The 19589-nt window shown below is 47.4% G+C and overlaps 1 protein-coding gene across 1 annotated transcript in view; it reads left to right on the top strand.

The window, feature by feature from the left end:
* Positions 1–8372, top strand: part of EFCC1 (EF-hand and coiled-coil domain containing 1) — a 32996-nt gene extending 24624 nt beyond the window's left edge. The window contains exons 4-8 of the mRNA XM_032647960.1: positions 980–1148; positions 2258–2399; positions 4190–4330; positions 6495–6564; positions 7357–8372. Coding sequence (XP_032503851.1) covers positions 980–1148; positions 2258–2399; positions 4190–4330; positions 6495–6564; positions 7357–7493 — 659 coding nt within the window. The 3' untranslated portion in view covers positions 7494–8372. The remainder of the gene's footprint in view (positions 1–979; positions 1149–2257; positions 2400–4189; positions 4331–6494; positions 6565–7356) is intronic.
* The last annotated feature ends 11217 nt before the right edge of the window (positions 8373–19589 follow it).

The following is a 19589-nucleotide window of genomic DNA, read 5'->3' as shown; positions in this document are numbered from 1 at the left end:
CCTCTGGGGGCGGGAAGGTGGAGGATTCCACGGCCAGCCGTGCCAGTCAGGACATTGTCCGGGAGTGTCAGGCCATTCGGCCTGAACCGGCTCTAGTTAAAGGGAACTTGCGGCTTCACAGAATTCGCTTAAAGGCCCAAGAGTGTCAGCAGACCCCATCCCTCCCGGCCTCACCTGCCGTCCTGTGCATGGGCTCCCCTCACACTGACAAGGCGGCCCCCAGCAGCTCAGACCCACGCCCTCCAGACCCCAGGCTGGAGGAACAGTGGTGTCACCCTTCTCTGGAAGTTTGAGTCAAGTTTTGGCCCGACTCTCCCTGGCTACGCTGGATCCCTGGCCCTGCCTGCACCAGTCATGTGGCTGGGTGGTCTGCGCTCTGACCGGCCAGGCTGGACTCACACGTCCCCCGAGCCAGGGTGGAGTGGAGGTGCCCCCGGAGACGGGGCCTGACGCGGGGCAGCCGGACCCCAGGCGGGCATGACACAGCCCGGGGTTTCTGACGCTCATTCCGGCTGCAGTGCACCAGCAGCCATGGCCACGTCGGGGATCACATCGAGTCACACGTGTGACACCCCTCCCTGCACATCCCTGGGCGTTGGAGGCATGCGGTCCCTCAGAGGTGAAGATCGGTTCACTGGGTGCCCGTGCCCTGCAGAGCCCCGGCCCAGCCCGAGAGAGGGTCTTGGCCCCCTTGGCTGGGATCACCATGTCCTCAGTGGGAAATAACACGCCCGTTGAGGGCACAGATGTGCCCCGGCTTCTCAGCAGAGAAGAGAGGAAGGCTCCTCACTCCCAGTGTCCCCGTGTGAAACCCAGGGAGGGGGTCCCGGGCCAGGCACAGCCCAAGGGGGTGGGAGAGCCGCTATCCGGCGGAGTGGGTGAGGGACCGGCAGGGGAGATGGCACCAGGGCCTCTCTCCCCTCCCCCCTGCACCCCCCCGGAGAGCTGCCTGGTTCCCCTCCCCCTGTCTTATCTGCAGCCCGTGCTTCTCCAGCAGTGGACGAGCAGCTGTTCCGCTCGGTCGAGGGCCAGGCCGCCTCCGACGAGGAGGACGACAGTGAGAAGTGGCAGCAGGAGCAGGGGCCACCGGCTGAGGTCAAGGCCCTGCTGGCCGGCCTCTCCAGCTGCGGGCGTGGGTGCGTGTGCCGGTGAGGACGCCCAGGACCGGGCACCAGGGCGCCGGGCTCTCACAGTCGGACGTCCTGGAAGCACAGGGCGGCCCCTCCGTGCAGTGACAGACCCTGAACGTGGGAGGCTGACCGCCCCGATTCACGTCCAGGCTGGGTCACCTCCATGCCCTCTGACGCTCTGTCCCGTCATCTGTTGGGGGAGGGGAGAAGACGGCGCCCGGCATGCGTGAGGGTGAAATGAGATGAGCCAAGGCACAGTTCCTGGTGGTTTAATTTCCACTGACTCTCACTCCCTTGGCCGCAGTCCCAGGACCTGCCCCGAAGCTCTAGTGGGACCCTCAACACATCAGTCCCTTTCCTAACCCACTGCTCCCGACACCTGGGGCGCCTCGGCCAAGTCGCCCAACTTCTGAGCCTCAGTCTTCCTGTCTCTCAGATGGGACAGTAACACCTGATTGGCAGAGGTTTTGTGAGGATTCTCCATTGAGGATGTAAAATGCCCCACGGGTACCCGATCCCAGCAGGTACTCCACTGGGGGGCGGCCTTGACTTTTTAAATGATATCGTAAGGTTCCGTTGATTTTCCAGGGTCATTGTTATCAGCAACCCTTTAAGTCAGCAAACAGATACTAAGCACCTACTCTGTGCCAAACAAATTTGGGGGCACCAGGAAAACAGCATCAACCAAGACAGGCCCTCTGCCCTGGAGCCTCTGTTCCAGTGAGCGGTGACAGGTGTGAGGGAGAGGCGGGGCAGGGGAGGGCCTCTGAGCAGGTGCTGTTTGAGCAGAGCCCTGAAGGAAATGAGGGAAAAGCATTCCAGGCAGAGGGAACAGCAAGTGCAAAGGCCCAGAGGCATGCAGGAGGGGCCATAAGGAGCCTGCGGTGGCTGGAGTAGAATGAGTGAAGGTGGGTGGGAGGGAGGTCGGGAGGTCACGGGGCAGAGGGGGCGAGGCCTCTGGCTTTTGCTCTGATGAGATAAGGAGCCGCGGGGCTGGGTGAGCAGGGGGCGCCATAGCCCCGCTCAGCTTTCAGGGGTGACAGACTTGGTAATAACACCCCCCCTCCCAGGCTGGAGCAGACTTTGGAAAGCAGCTCCCTCAGTGCTGGCACTCTCCTTCACTGCAGGTGTGATGACCAGACGGCCAAGAAGCTCGTGACCTACTTCACCCACTTTGGCAGTGCCGACCATGCCCGTGCCCTGGGGGAGCTGGAGCAGCTGGGGACCCAGGGCTGCAGTGGGAAGACCCTGGGGACACCAGGGGAGGAGGTCAGCTGAGTCCCACAGGCTGAGAGCTGGACCAATGCTAGAGTCTCTCACAGGCGGAACTGAGGGATCTCAGCCAAGTGCTATGCCCCATTCCCAGATGCACAAACCAAGACTCGGAAGATGATTTAGATCTAATGAAGACTATTTTGGTTGCAAGTTAAAGGATACATCTCAGATTAGCTCGAGTGAAAAACAGGAATTTATTAGAATACGGAGCTGGGAGAACAGTTTCAAAAGAACAGCTGAGATGAGCTTCAGGCATTTCATCTTCCTAAGATGGATCCAGGGACTCAGACTGCCTCCACCTATCTGCTCTGTATTTTTCTGGGTGCTGACCTCACTTTCCCCTACTTCAGAGGGGCCTGCTCCATGTGGCGGGGGAAGGGAAGGTAGGACCACAGGCAGCTCTAGGCTCCCATCAGCCCACTGAAGAAACCCCGGGGGAACAATAATAGCCCACTACATTAAATCCCAGGGAAGAACTCCAACGGTCCAGGCTCAGTCATGCGTCCATGCCAGGGCTAACCCGCGTGGTAGGCAGGCAGAGTCCCATGATTGGCAGCTCCATCAAAGTCAGATGAAATGGACGAGGGACACTTCCCTCAAGGAAAGTTAGTGAGTTTGTTTTGGAGGAGAAGGGTGGCGCCGGGCAACACCAAGAGAGGTGTCTCCATCTCAACGAGACCACTTAGCATGTCTTTTCTCATCTGTCTACACCATGGCAACTTCCCTGTTCCATAGTAATCAAACATGGAATGCTATGGAAAGTTATTATTTCACTAAGCCCTCTAGCACAATGCACTTTTGCAAACTGATTTTGATAAAAGAGTTTTATATTTATATACCTGAAATTCTAAATCTATACTGTTTTGTTTTCTTTTGTTTTTTAAACATATCTGTGATCTGATACAGTTCCAAAGGGCATAGCGACCACTCCTTTCTGATTAAATCTCAAACAGGCAGCTGGGGAGCTCAGTTACTGAGAGCCACAGACTATGTTCCCAGGCCTCCTCTCTCTTGCCCGAAGCTGAGCGTCCAATGGCACCATGCCTTCAGCTGTTTCTCTTTCCCTCCATCGGTGCTGAGAGAGGGGGCTGTCTCCCTCCTGCCATCCCTGCTTTGGAAGGCAGGTGGCCATGCAACATCTTGCGAACTCCCAGCATCCACCCTCTGGTATTTTGATGGCATCGACAGCGTCAGTGCGCCCTGGCCAGGGGTGGGCCAGTGACTGTGGCTGGGCCAGTCGGGCCCCTCTCCTGGGGCTCTCTGTCCTGAGTGAGGGCGGGGCAGGGGGAATGGCTGGAGAGTGTTCCCAGCTGCAGCACCCGGACAAGAGGCTCGAGATGTTTCTGCTGCCTCATCCTGAGGTTCTCCAGCTTCCAGTCCCTTCTGGGAACAAGGCATGAGCCTGCCAGTGAATTCCCTTTCTGTTCAAACTAGCCAGATCGGTTTGTTGCTTGCAGCCAAAAAATTTTAAAAAGTAAAAGCAGATGGATAGAGAAGAGAAGGGAGGATGGAGTCCTTCCACCAGAAAGGGAAGGATGTGTATTCTTACATCAGCCTAACTCACTGTGTGGCCTCAGGCCCGGCATTCAGCTTCTCTGTGCCTCAGTGCCATCCCTGGGGAGACAGTGGGGCTTCTATGTGCCTGGCCACCTGAGGCTTGGGGGGCCACATGAGATGACCTCTGTGAAAGGGTCAAGGCAGGCCACGGGCCCCGCCTGGGGACGGTGCTGTGAGTACGGGGCAGAGGGCAGCAGGGCGGGCACTGAGCCGGTTGGTCCCCACAGGCAGAGCTGCGGCAGAAGGTGGACGAGAGCGAGCACCTGAGGCTGGAGCTGCAGATGGTGGAGACAGAGAGGGTGCGGCTGTCCCTGCTGGAGGAGAAGCTGGAGGACGTGCTGCGGCTCCTGCAGAGGCTCCGGGACCTGGTAGGCTCGCGGGAGCTGGCACAGCCAGGGCAGGGGAGGAGCTTGGGGTGCGGGGCTGGGGAGCCCGGCCTGTGTCGGGGACTGGCTCTGAGCTTTCCCTACGTAGGCAGGTGTCATCTCTACTTCCAGATGTAGAAAGAGCTCAGGGAAGCTAATCCAAAAAAAAGGGGAGGCTCTCTAATTCATTTTATGAAGCTAATATAACTTTGATCTCAAAACCAGAGGACAATAAATATAACAAGAAAGGAAAATGATAAGCTAATGTCATATTTAAATATGGATGCAAAAATATTAAATAGCGTATTAGTAAACCAAATCTGGCAGTGTTCAAAGAAATGCAATATGACTAAATTGGATTTATCCCAGGAATTCAAAGATGATTCAAGATCAAACATCTATTAACACAGTATACCACACTGCAGATTAAAAGGAGAAAAACCACGTGTTCATCTCAATAGATGGTCAGTAACAGCTCCTCTTATGATAAAATCTCTTGGCAAGTTAAGAACAGGAGGGATCGTCCTTAATCAGATTAGGAGTCTCAGCCAACTACGTCTCACAAACCTCACACTTATTAGTGAAATGTTAGACGGAATCCTTCTAAAAATCAGAATCAAGACAAGCATGCCTGTCATCACTGCTTGTGCCACGTAGAGGTTCTAGCCAATGCAGTAGCACGAGAGAAAGAAAGGATGTGGGCTTCCCTGGGGGCGCAGGGGTTAAGAATCCGCCTGCCAATGCAGGGGTCACGGGTTCGAGGCCTGATCTGGGAAGATCCCACACACCTCAGAGCAACTAAGCCCGTGCGCCACAACTACTGAGCCTGCAAGCCACAACTACTAAGCCCACATGCTGCAATTACTGACGCCCACGCACCTAGAGCCCGCTCACCACAACTAGAGAAAGCCCACACAAAGCAACGAAGACCCGACGCAGCCATAAATAAATAAATAAATAGATAGATAGATAGATAGATAGATAGATAAATAGAAAAAGAAAGGATGTAAGGACTAGAAAGGAAGAAATAAAGTGATTAGTAATTATGTACCACATTTATCCACATAGAACACCGAAGAGAATCTAAAGGCAAATTATTGTTATTCTTTGGCAAGGTGCCCAATTTAAAAAAAAAATCATAAGACAGAGATCAATATTTCTTAATAGCATCAGCACACCATTTAAAAATTTTTCTTAAGAGACACTAACTTAGCCAGGATTGCACAGCCACCATGAGCTGGAAGTAGGATATGAACACAGGTCTTCAGGGTTTGAAGTGGGCTCTTCCTGCGCTTCAGGCTGCCCAGGATGTAGGGCTACCGAGGCCCAGCCTGATGTGGCACAGCCCGGGAGAGTGGCAAGTGGCAGCCCCGCACCTGTGGGCTGTGAGGGTAGTGGTTCCCAGCACAGCTCTGGGCCACGGAGCCTGCGGGCAAATGCTGGTTCTTCCATCTCCCAGCTGGGTGGCTTTGGGCAGATTTCTCACTTTCTCAGCATTGCTTTTTTTTTTTAATTTTTAAAAAATTAATTAATTTATTTTTGGCTGTGTTGGGTCTTCGTTGCCGTGCGCGGGCTTTCTCTAGTTGCGGTGAGCAGGGGCTACTCTTTGTTGTGGTGCACGGGCTTCTCATTGCGGTGGCTTCTTTAGTTGTGGAGCATGGGCTCTAGGCACGCAGGCTCAGTAGCTGTGGCTTGCGGGCTCTAAGCGCAGGCTCAGTAGTTGCGGCACACGGGCTTAGTTGCTCCGCGGCATGTGGGATCTTCGCGGACCAGAGCTCGAACCCGTGTCCCCTGCATTGGCAGGTGGATTCTTAGCCACTTCGCCACCAGGGGAAGTCCCCAGAATTGCTTTTTTCACTGCTTAAAATGAGAATAAAATAAGCTCTTTCAAGGATTAAAGGAGCTGACGCACCAAGAGGCTCTCTGTTCACAGTCGTTTCCCAAGTGCTTACTTGGGCACAAGGACAGTTATCTGTAAGCACGTGATCTCTGAAGAAATGGGTCCTGCATGCTGCTCCATCACCCACCTAGAGTCTGGGCAGTGTGGCCACCCTAGGGGTGGGGGCCAGGGAGGGACCATGGGCAGGGGGACACTATCTGACACAGGGAGCCACGCAGAAGCTCTAAAGGGCCACCAAGTGCCACCCGCCCTCCATTTCTTTTTAAGAACATATCGAAAAGAGCCCTGGGGAAGATTTTGCTGAGCACACTGGATGCTTGCAGGGACCCTGCACATGGTAGGTGAGCCCCCGACCCCATCTTCCAGAGCCTGGCTGCAGCTGGAGGGCATCCTGTCCTAGCACCTCTGTCCTAAGTGTCTGGGCTGCAAAATGCCACCTCATTCCTGCCCTGCCCACCTGCAAAGGGTACATTCAGGAACAGGCTTCGGGAAGCTGAAGGTGCTATTTGACAAGAGCAGGGAGCACACACCCCAGGGAAAAGGCCAAACAGAAGCCAGTGGGCCAGACCCCAGGCAGTTCCCTGTGGGCAGTTTAGACTCACCCACAGTCCTGGGCTTACTGCGGAGGAAGGGCTGTTATCATACCCATTCCACAGATGGGAAGATGGAGGCACAGAGAGGCCAAGGGCCAGCCGGGCCAAAACCTCAGATCTCTCCCTTAAGTACTAGGCCACGTGGCCCCGTTGTTTAGACAAAGTTCAGGGCAGCAGAATTTCATCAGTGCCAGCTTGTGCCCAATGAAATCAGGAGGAGCAAGGCCGGCTCCTGCCTGACAGGGCCTCACAGGCTGGCGGGGAGACGGACGGCTGATGAGCATTTGCTCGCTGGCCTCACTGGGCACCGCTGGGCAGGGCTCAGGTATGTCCAGTGCCCTGAATGGTCCCTGGCAACAAGAAGGAGGTCAGAAACTGTGCATTAGAAGGTCCCTTCCCCAGGGTCCTCAGTGGGAGAGAAGCAAGAGGGGGGGACAGCTGAACAGGGCTGGGGAGGGCCCAGGGAGGCGGGGGAGCAGCTCTGTGGGCCAGAATGAGCAGACTGACCCGCCCTGCTGCCCACTCTTCCTTTTCAGAGGGGACGTCTGGCCCCTCAGCCATGCTGGATGCCCTGCACCGAGCTCTGGCTGGCTGTGAGCTCCTGCGTAGAGAGCCCTTGGCACCAGCCTCTGCAGCTCCAGCACTCAGCAACTCCCTCCTCATCTCCTGCTGAGGTTGCTGGCCCAGTCTGTGGGCCCCCTGGGCAGCCTGGCCACCATCAGACCAGCCTCGAGGAACAGCCTGGCCACATCCTCGGAACCCTGGAGGTGCCCCAGTTCAGAGCCCGGCAGCCATCCCTTCCTTGGGTTCCTCCCAGATTCCCTTGCAGCCCCTGCATTCCTGCTGCCAGGGTCCACACTGCCCTACGGTTGCTGGATCAGCCTGTACCTGCTGCAGTCTCCCCTGCCCTTGGAGTGGAGCTGTACACTCTTCTGCCCGGTCCAGTCCAGAATCCCTTCCCTGGGCTCCCAGGGTCTCCTCCCCTTCCTCCCCACAGCATGCCTGCCGCAGGGACTCTGTGTCCCCCGGTCCACCGGGGAAACTACTCATGCCTCAGGAATTGTGGAAGGCCAGGCAGGGCTGGGGGAACTCCAAGGCGGGCAGCGTGATCACTGCAGGCTTCCTGGTGGAGCTGGCCTTGAACTAGCTCTAGAAGAGGGATAGGATTTAGATAGGCAGAGAGGAGGGAAGGGCATTTCATGTGAGGTACCAGCGAGAGCAAAAGTGTGGTGCCAGAAAGGGCCCCCATTAGTACAGAACCCAGAGCCCCTCTTTCCTGAGCACACAGTAGGTACCAGGCCTCATGGGGTCACAGGAAGGAGGAGGACAAGCTGCCTGGTCTCATCTACCTTAAACTCTCGTAGGGGAGAAAGATACGATGGCAAGTCGTGCAACGTGGGTGAAATCCGGGCTACCCTGAGGTAGAAGAGGGGGTTTGTAATTAAAACTGCAAACCCCAAAGCTATGTAAGAATGTGAAGGCATATGTGAATATACGAAAATTAGAATTTTTGTGTATACAAAAAACTCCACAAATAAAGTCAATTATCAAAGGTAATGGTTTGATTATATATATATATATATATATATATATATATATATATATTTTTTTTTTTTTTTTTTTTTTTTTTTTTTTTGCGGTACGCGGGCCTCTCATTGTTGTGGCCTCTCCCGTTGCGGAACACAGGCTCCGGACGCGCAGGCTCAGTGGCTGTGGGTCACGGGCCCAGCCGCTCCGCGGCACGTGGGATCTTCCCTGACCAGGGCACGAACCTGTGTCCCCTGCATCGGCAGGCGGACTCTCAACCACTGTGCCACCAGGGAAGCCCTGAAAATATTTTCATTAAAAAAAAGAAAAAAAGAAGAGAGAGTTCTGAGAGCTCAGCTGAGAGGGATCAGTTCGAGCCAAGGAGGATGAAGCACTACAGAGACGGCGGGACGAGGGCAGGTGCCTGGCAGGGACGGGGCAGGTCAGGGGGCCCTTGATGACAGACGAGGGTTTAGGACTCCATCCCCCAGGCAATGGGGGCCTTGGAGGGTTCTGACCCGCCTCCCAGAGGGTGGTGCTGAGGGGAGGAGACAGGAGGCTGCAGGACTCTGGGAGCAAAGGGTTGCCAGGGGGCTGGAGCAGAGTCATCGGGATACAGAAGGGGAACCCTGGGGGAAGGAGATCAGGGGAGCCCGGGACCAGCAGGCACTCCTGGGCAGGAGCCACAGGGAGGGCTGGAGGACAATGCCCAGCCTCGTGTCTTGTATGAACCTCATCTCATTGGAGGCAAGTTTATAATGTGGACTAGGATGTAGAGGTGCCTAGAGAGGCTGGAGGAGCTATCCAGCGTCACACAGCAAATTAGCATCCAACACTGGACTGAGGCCTGTTTTCTAATCTCATATCTCACGCAATTCCTACCACTTCCAGCTGTCTCTGGCTAGGAAACTCCAGGCTTGGGGTCTGGATTAGTTATGGTACAGGCTAAACCACCCTGATAAGAGAGATCCTGATATGCTCTGGGTCAAACAGGATAGAACTCTCTCTCCTGTAACAGTCCAGTGGTCCTGGTTGACAGAGCAGCTCTGCTCCATGTAGTCACCCAGGGATCAAGGTTCCTTCCACTTTGTTGCTCTGCCTTACCCTAGGGTGTCATCCTCCTTTGCATGGTGGAAGCCAATTCACCAGCACTGCATCTGCCCTCCACAGGAAGGAGGGGAGAGGAAGGGAAGGGTCAGGCACTCTGGCTCACATCTCCGCTACTCTCATCCCATTGGCCATACCTAGCTGCAAGGGATGCTGGGAAATATCATCTATAGCTGGGAAACCACTTATCCAGCTAATGCTAATATTATTAAAAGAAAAAAGGCAACCAACTGGACCAGGGTCAGCCACGCCCACCAGACCACCCACAGTAGTCAGCCTGCCACAACAGAAGGACCTATGCAGTCCACATAGGGGGCACCCTATGGCATATAGCCTGGCTGGAAGAGAGTGCACTGCTGGGACACGTAGGACATCTCCTACAAAAGGCTGCTTCTCCAAAGTTGGGTAATGTAACCAACCTACCGGATACATAGAAATAAAAATAGCAAATTAGGCAAAATGAGGTGACAGAGGAATGTGTTCCAAATGAAGGAATAACATAAAACCCCAGAAGAGTTAAGTGAAGCGGAGATAGGCAATCTCCCCAAGAAAGAATTCAAGGTAATGATCATAAAGATAATCAAAGAACTCAGGAGAAGAATAGATGAACAGAGTGAGAAGTTAGAAGTTTTTAACAAAGAGTTAGAAAATATAAAGAACCACCAAACAGAGATGAAGAATACAATAAATGAAATGAAAAATATACAGTGGAAGGAATCAACAGTGGATTATATGATACAGAGGAACAGATGAGCGAATTGGAAGAGAGTAGTGGAAATCACTGAAGCTGAAGAGAAAAAAGAACAGAAATGAAAACAGTTTAAGAGACCTCTGGGATAACATCAAGGGTACTCACATTAGCATTATAGGGGTCCTAGAAGGAAAAGAGAAAGCAAAAGGGACAGAGAATTTATTTGAAGACACTGTAGCTGAAAACTTCCCTAACCTGGAAAAGGAAACAGACATTCAGGTCCAGGAATCACAGAGAATCCCAACAAGAGCAACCCCAAAAAGGACCACACCAAGACACATTCTAATTAAAATGGCAAAAATTAAAGATAAAGAGAGAACATTAAAAACAGCAAGGAAAAGCAACAAGTTACACACAAGGGAACTCCCATAAGGCTATCAGCTGACTTTTCAGCAGAAACTCTGCAGGCCAGAAGGGAGTAGCACAATATATTTTAAGTGATGAAAGGGAAAAACCTACACTCAAGAATACTTTACCTGGCAAGACTCTCATTTGAGGGAGAGATCAAAAGTTTTACAGCACCACACAACCAGCTTTACAAGAGATGTTCAAGAGACTTAGCTAAGCAAAAAAGAAGAGGCCGCAACGATCAACATGAAAATTATGAAAGGAAAAAACTCATTGGTAAAGCAAATATACACTAAAGGTAGTAAATCGACCACATACAAAGCTAGTAGGAAGGTTAAAAGACAAAGGTAGTAAAATCTATATCCACAGTAAGCAGTTAAGGGATACACAAAAACACGTAAAATGTGATGTCAAAAATATCACAGTGGGAGTTCTCTGGTGGTCCAGCGGTTAAGACCCCGCGCTTCCAAGACAGGGGGCGCAAGCTCCATCCCTGGTCAGGGGACTAAGATCCCGCATGCCATGCAGCAAGGCCAAAAAAAAAAAAAAAAAAAAAAAATCACAGTAATTATGAGGGGAGGGGAGTACAAATGCAGGGATGTTAAAATTTGTTTGAAATTAAAAGGTCAGCAACCTAAAATAATCACACGTATACAGATTGCTATAATATAAACCTCATGGTAACCTCAAACTAAAAATCTATAATAGAGGGCTTCCCTGGTGGCGCAGTGGTTGAGAGTCCGCCTGCCGATGCAGGGGACACGGGTTCGTGCCCCGGTCCGGGAAGATCCCACATGCCACAGAGCGGCTGGGCCCGTGAGCCATGGCCACTGAGCCTGCGCGTCCGGAGCCTGTGCTCCGCAACGGGAGAGGCCACAACAGCGGGAGGCCCGCGTACCACACACACACACACAAAAAAAAAATCTATAATAGATACACGCACAAAAAAAGTAAGGAATCTAAATACAACACTAAAGATAGGCATCATATCATAAGGGAAGAGAAGAATGAGGGAACAAAAACCCCAAAACAATTATACAAAGTGTCGATAATTACATGCCTATCAAAAATCACTTCAAACGTAAATGAACTAAATGCTCCAATCAAAACACAGAGTGGCTGAATGGATATAAAAACGTATATATGCTGCCTACACAGGACTCACTTCAGATCTAAAGAGACACACAGACTGAAAGTGAGGGGATGAAAAAAGGCATTCCATGCAAATGGAAATCAAAAGAAAGTTGGGATAGCAATACTTACATAAGACAAAATAGATTTTAAAACAAAGACTGCAACAAGAAACAGAAAAGGACATTACATAATGATCAGGGGATCAATCCAAGAAGATATAACAACTGTAAATATGCACCCAACACAGGAGTGCCTAAATACATAAAGCAAATATTAACAGACATAAACGGAGAAATTGACAGTAACAGAATAATAGTAGGGAGTTTTAACACCCCACTTACATCAATGGACAGATCATCCAGACAGAAAAAAATCAATAAGGAAACACTAGCCTTAAATGACACATTAGAACAGATGGACTTAAGAGAATGTGTAGATCATTCCATACAAAAACAGCAGAATATACTTCTTATCAAGTACACATAGAACATTCTCCCTGATAGATTACTTGCTAGGCCACAAAACAAACCTCATCAAATTTAAAAAACCTGAAGTTGTATCACGCATCTTTTCTGACCACAAAAGCTAAGAAATCAACTACAAGGGGAAAAACTGCAAAAGAACACGAACATGTGGAGGCTAAACAATATGCTACTAAACAACCAATGAATCACTGAAAAAAAAAGTCAAAGAGGAAATAAAAAATACTTGGAGACAAATGAAAACACAACGACCCCCCCCACAAAATCTATGGAACACAATTACACTCCAATAAAGATGTTAAAAAAAAAATCTATGGAACACAGCAAAAGCAATTCAGAGAGGGAAGTTTATAGCGATAAAAGCCTATCTTAGGAAAAAAAAAAACCCCAATAAAATGGACAACCTAGAAAAAAATGGACAAATTCCTAGAAATGTACAACCTCCCAAGGCTGAACCAGGAAGAAATAGAGAAAATGAACAGACTAATTACCAGTGCTGAAATCTGAAACTGAATCAGTGATTAAAAGAAAAAAAACTCCCAACAAAAGTCCAGGGCCAGATGGCTTCACAGGTGAATTCTACCAAACATATAGAGAAGAGTTAAACACCTATCCTCAAACTATTCCCAAAAATTGCTGAGGAAGGAATGCTTCCAAATTCACTGTATGAGGCCAGCATCACCAATACCAAAACCAGACAAAGATAACACACACACACACACACACACACACACACACACACACACACACACACAGAAAAGACAATTATAGGCCAGTATCACTGATGAACATAGATGAAAAAATCCTCAACAAAATATTAGCAAACCAAATCCAACAATACATTAAAAGGATCATACACCATGATCAGGTGGGATTTATCCCACGGATGTAATAAGGATATTTCAATATCCACACACAAAAATATCAACGTGATACACCACATTAACAAATTGCAGAATAAAAAAATCGTATGATCGGACTTTCCTGGTGGTGCAGTGGTTAAGAATCCACCTGCCAATACAGGGGACATGGGTTCGAGCCCTGGTCCGGGAAGATCCACATGCTGCAGAGCAACTGGGCCTGTGCGCCACAACTGCTGAGCCTGTGCTCTGGAGCCTGAAAGCCACAACTACTGAGCCCATGTGCCACAACTACTGAAGCCTGTGCGCCTAGAGCCCATGCTTCACAACAAGAGAAACCTGCACACTGCAATGAAGAGTTGCCCCTGCTCACCACAACTAGAGAAAGCCCGTGCGCAGCAACGAAGACCCAGTGCAGCCAAAATTAATTAATTAATTTTTTAAAAAATCATATGATCATCTCAATAGATGCAGAAAAAGCTTTTGACAAAATTCAACAACCTTTTATGATTAAAAAAAAACTCTCCAGAAAGTAGGTATAGAGGGAATATACCTCAACATAATAAAGGCCATATATGAGAAGCCCACAGCTAATATACTCAATGGTGAAAAGGTGAAAGCATTTCCTCTAAGATCAGGGATATCCACTCTACCACTTTTATTTAACATAGTATTGGAAGACCTAGCCACAGCAATCAGACAAGAAAAAGAAATAAAAGGAATCCAAACTGGAAAGGAAGGGTAAAATTGTCACAGTTTGCAGACGACATGATGCTATACACAGAAAATCCTAAAGATGCCACCAAAAAAACTACTAGGGCTCAATGAATTTGGTAAATTCGTAGATACAAAGTTAATATACAGAAATCTATGACATTTCTATACACTAACAATGACCTATCAGAAAGAGAAATTAAGGAAACAATTCCATTTACAATCACATCAAAAAGAATAAAATAGGGAGTTCGCTGGTGGCCTAGTGGTTAGGATTCTGGGCTTTCACTGCTGTGGCCTGGGTTCAATCCCTGGTTGGGGAACTGAGATCCCACAAGCCACACAGCACAGCAAAAGAAGAAGAAGAAGAAGAAGAAGAAAACACCTAGGAGTAAATCTAACTAAGGAGGCAAAAGGCCTGTACTCAAAAAACTGTAAGACACTGATGAAAGAAATCAAAGACAACACAAACAGATGGAAAAGGTTTACCGTGTTCATGGTTGGAAGAATATTGTTAAAATGACTATACTACTCAAGGCAATCTACAGATTCAATGCAATCTCTATCAAATTACCAATGGCATTTTTCACAAAACTAGAAAATTACCAATGGCATTTTACACAAAACTAGAAAATTACCACACAAAACTAGAAAAATTTTTTCATTTGTATGGAAATGCAAAAGACCCTGAAGAGCCGAAACAATCTTGAGAAAGAACAGAGGAGGAGGTACCATGCTCTGTGATTCAGATTATACCACAAAAGTACAGTAATCAAGGCAGTATGATATTGGTACAAAAACAGACACATAGATCAATGGAACAGAATAGAGAGCCCAGAAATAAACCCACACACCTATGGCCAATTAATCTACAACAATGGAGGCAAGAATTTACAACGGGGGAAAGAATCTCTTCAATAAGTGGGCTGGGAAAACTGGACAGCTACACGTAAAACAATGAAATTAGAATATTTTCTCACACCATATACAAAAATAAACTCAAAATGGATTAAAGGCTTAAATACAAGGCTGGAACTCCTGGGGGAAAACTCCTAGAGGGATAAAACTCCTAGAGGAAAAGACAGGCAGACACTCTGACACAAATCATAGGAATACTTTGGATCTGTCTCCTAAGGCAAAGGAAAAAACAAAACAAAAATAAACAAATGGAACCTTTGTTTAAAAGGTCAACTTAAAAGCTTTTGCACAGAAAAGAAAACCATCAACAAAATGGAAAGATAACCTACTGAATGGAAGAAAATATTTGCAAGTGATATAACCATTAAGGTGTTAATATCCAAAATTATGTAAACAGCTCAAACAATTCAAAATTTTTTTAAAAAACCCAATTTTTAAAATAGGCAGAAGACCTGAATAGACATTTTCCCAAAGACATACAGATGGCCAACAGACATGTGACAAGATGCTCAACACAGCTAATCAGAGAAATGCAAATCCAAACCACAGTGAGATATCACCTCACACCTGTTAGAATGGCTACTGTCAGACCACAAAAAACAAATGTTGGCAAGGATGCGGAGAAAGGGAACCTTTGTACACTGTCGGTGGGAATGTAAATTGGTGCAGCCACTATAGAAAACAGTATGGAGTTTCCTCAAAAAACTAAAACTAGAACTACCAGATGATCCAGCAGTTGCACTCCTGGGCATATATCTGAAGACAATGAAAACAATAATTTGAAAAGACACATGCACCCCAACATTCACTGCAGCACTATGTACAACAGCCAAGACATGGAAGCAACTTAAGTGCCCATGAACAGCCAACTGGATTAACACACACACACACACACACACACACACACACACACACACTGGAATACTACTCCACCATAAAAAAAAGAAATGAAATACTGCCATCTTCAGCAACGTGGATGTACCTAGGGAATATTATGTTCAGTGAAATAAGACAGAAAGACATACTATGTGATACCACTCATATTTGGAATCTAAAAAATAATACAAATGAATGTATATGCAAAAACAGACTCACAGATATAAAAAACAAACTTGTAGTTACCAAAGGGGAGAGGGAAGGGGGTAAGAAATTATGGAATTATGGATAATTATGGAATTATCAGATACGAACTACATATATATAAAACAAATAAGCAACAAGGATATACTATATAGCTCAGGGAATACACCCATTATCTTATAATTATAAGATAAGATAATACCTTATAATTATACGATAATATCTTATAATAACCTATAATGAAATATAATCTGAAAAAATACTTAAACACTATGCTGTATACCCAAAACTAACACAATATTTTAAATCAACTATACTTCAATAAAATAAAAATTAGAGCAGAAATCAATAAAATTAAAAATAGAGGAAAAAAATCAATGACACCAAAAGCTGATTCTTTGAAAAGATCAATAAAATCAACTAGCCTCTAGGCAGGTTAATTAAGAAAAAGAGAGAAGGGACTTCCCTGGTGGCGCAGTGGTTAAGAATCCGCCTGCCGATGCAGGGGACATGGGTTCGATCTCTGGTCCGGGAAGATCCCACATGCCGTGGAGCAACTAAGCCTGTGCGCCACAACTACTGAGCCTGCGCTCTAGAGCCCGCGAGCCACAACTACTGAGCCCGTGTGCCACGACTACTGAAGCCTGCGTGCCTAAAGCCTGAAGAGAAGCCACCTGCAATGAGAAGCCCGTGCATCACAAGGAAGACTAGCTCCCGCTCGCCACAGCTAGAGAAAAGCCCGTGTACAGGAACGAAGACCCAACGCAGCCAAAAAGAAAAAAGGAAAGAAAAAGAGAGAAGACACAAATTACTAATATCAGGAATAAAAGAGGCGATCTTACTATAGATTCCATTGACATTGAAAGGATAATAAAGGAAAACTATGAACTCTAAGCCCACAAGTCTGAACCTAAATGAATGAACCAATTCTGTGAAAGACACTATCTGTCAAAACTCACACAAGAAGAAATCTGAATAGACTTATATCTGTTCAATAATTGAATTAATACCTAATAACCTTCCAAAAGAGAAAGTACAGGCCCAGGTGGGTTCACCGGTAAATTCTACCAAACATTTAAGGAAGAAATTTTCCCAATGCTTTACAATCTCTCGCAGAAGACAGAAGCAGAGGAAATACTTCCAAACTCACTCTATGAGGCCGGCATTACCCTAATGCCAAAACTGTACAAAGACATTCTAAGAAAAGAAAACTGGGGAATTCCCTGGAGGTCCAGTGGTTAGGACTCAGCGCTTTCACTGCTGTGGTGCAAGTTCAATCCTTGGTCGGGGAACTAAGATCCCGCAAGCCACACGGTGCAGCCAAAAAAAAAAGAAAACTGAAGACGGTATGTCTCATGAACACTGACGGAAAAATCGTCAACAAGATATTAGCAAATTGAATCCAACACTGTATAAAAAGAATTATACACCACGAACAAGTGGAATTTATCCCAGGTATGCAAGGCTGTTTCAACATCCAATAATCAACTAATGTAATCCATCACAACAACAGGATGAAGAAAAATCACATGATCATATCCATAGATACAGAAAAGGCATTTGAAAAAAATCCAACATCCATTAATGATTTTAGAAAAACAACTGTCAGCAAACTAGGAATAGAGGGGAACTTCCTCAATCTGATAAAGAACATCTACAGAAAACCTACAGTGAACATCACATTTAACGGTGAGAAACCAGACACTCCCACCAAGACCAGGAACAAGGCAAGATGTCCCTCTCAGCATTCATCTTCAACATCTTACTGGAAGTCCTAGCTAATGCAAAAGACAAGAAAAGGAAATAAAAGGTGCTATGTACTGAATATCTGTATCCCAACACATGTTGAAACCCTCATCTCCAAAGTGATGGTATTGGAAGATGAGACCTTTGGGAGATGATTAGGTCACAAGAGTGCAGCCCTCAGGATGATTAGTGCCCTTATGAGAACGGACATGGAACACGCTTCCTCTCTCTGTGTCTCCATCATGTGAGGCTACGATGAGAAAAGGGGCCATCTGTAAACCAGGAGGAGGGCCCAGCCAAAAACCTGACCATGCTGGCACCCTGATGTCAGACTCCCATCCTCCAGAACTGTGAGAAATAAATATACTTGTTGTTTAAGCCCCCCAGTGTATAGCATCTTGTGACTAAGGCAAAAGGCAATAAAGATTAGGAAGGAAGAAACAAAACTGCCTTCATTTGCAGATGACATGATCATCTACATAGAAATCCAAAAAAATCAATGAAAAAGGGAATTAAAAAGCAACTATAGTAAGATTGCAGGATACAAGGTTAATATACAAAAGTCAATGTTTTTCTAATACCAGCAACAAACAAGTGAAATTTGAAATCAAAACACAATGCCATTTACATTAGCACCCTCAAAAATGAAACACTTAGATATGAATCTAACAAATGTGTATAAGATCTATATGAGGAAAATTAGAAAACTCCAATAAAATAAATTAAAGAAATAAATGGAGGGCTTCCCTGGTGGCACAGTGGTTAAGAATCCACCTGCCAATGCAGGGGACACAGGTTCGATCCCTGGTCTGGGAGGATCCCACATGCTGCGGAGCAACTAAGCCTGTGCGCCGCAACTACTGAGCCTGTGCTCTAGACCCCGTGAGCCACAACTACTGAGCCCACGTGCCACAACTACAGAAGCCCACGCGCCTGGAACCCGTGCACCGCAACGAAGAGTAGCCCCCATGCAGCAACAAAGAAGACCCAACACAGCCAAAACTAAACAAAAAATAAATAAAATAAAATAAAAAAATAAATAAATTTATTTTTTTTAATGAAATAAATGGAGGTATATTCCATGTTCATGGACAGGAAGACTCAATATTATCAAGATGTCAGTTCTTCAAGTTGATCTCTCCATTCAATGCATTTCTGATCAAAATTCCAGCAAGTTATTTTGTGGGTATTGACCATCTGATTCTAAAGTTTATATGGAGAGGCCAAAGACCCAGAGTTGCCAACTCAATATTGAGAGAGAAGAACAAACTTGAAAGACTGGCAGTATCAGACTTCAAGACTCACTACAAAACTACAGTCATCAAGACAGTGGAATTGGACTACCTCACACTGGTCAGAATGGCCATCATTAAAAAGTCTACAAATAGGGGGCTTCCCTGGTGGCACAGTGGTTGAGGGTCTGCCTGCTAATGCAGGGGACACAGGTTCGAGCCCTGGTCTGGGAAGATCCCACATGCCGCGGAGCAACTAGGCCCATGAGGCACAACTACTGAGCCTGCGCGTCTGGAGCCTGTGCTCCGCAACAAGAGACGGCAAGATAGTGAGAGGCCCGCGCACCACAATGAAGAGTGGCCCCCGGTTGCCACAACTAGAGAAAGCGCTCGCACAGAAACGAAGACCCAACACAGCCAAAGATAAAAATAAATTTTAAAAAAAAGTCTACAAATAACAACTGCTGGAGAGGGTGTGGAGAAAAGGGAACCCTCCTACACTGTTGGTGGGAATGTAAATTGGTGCAGCCACTATGGAAACCAGTATGGAGGTTCCTCAGAAAACTAAAAACAGAACTACCATATGATCCAGTAATCCCACTCCTGGGCATATATACAGAGAAAACCATAATTCGAAAAGATACATGCACCCCAGTGTTCACTGCAGCACTAATTACAAGAGTCAAGACATGGAAGCAACCTAAATGTCCGTCAACAGAGGAATGGATAAAGAAGACGTGGTACACAGATACCATGGTATATTACTCAGCCATAAAAAAGACTGAAATAATGCCACTTGCAGCAACACAGACGGACCTAGAGATTGTCATACTGAGTTAAGTAAGTCAGACAGAGAAAGACAAATGTCAC

The sequence above is a fragment of the Phocoena sinus genome, chromosome 11 (assembly GCF_008692025.1).
Source record: "Phocoena sinus isolate mPhoSin1 chromosome 11, mPhoSin1.pri, whole genome shotgun sequence".
Lineage (NCBI taxonomy): Eukaryota > Metazoa > Chordata > Mammalia > Artiodactyla > Phocoenidae > Phocoena > Phocoena sinus.
The sequence above is the reverse complement of the archived record's forward strand: the minus strand, read 5'-3'. Positions and strand labels throughout refer to the sequence as shown.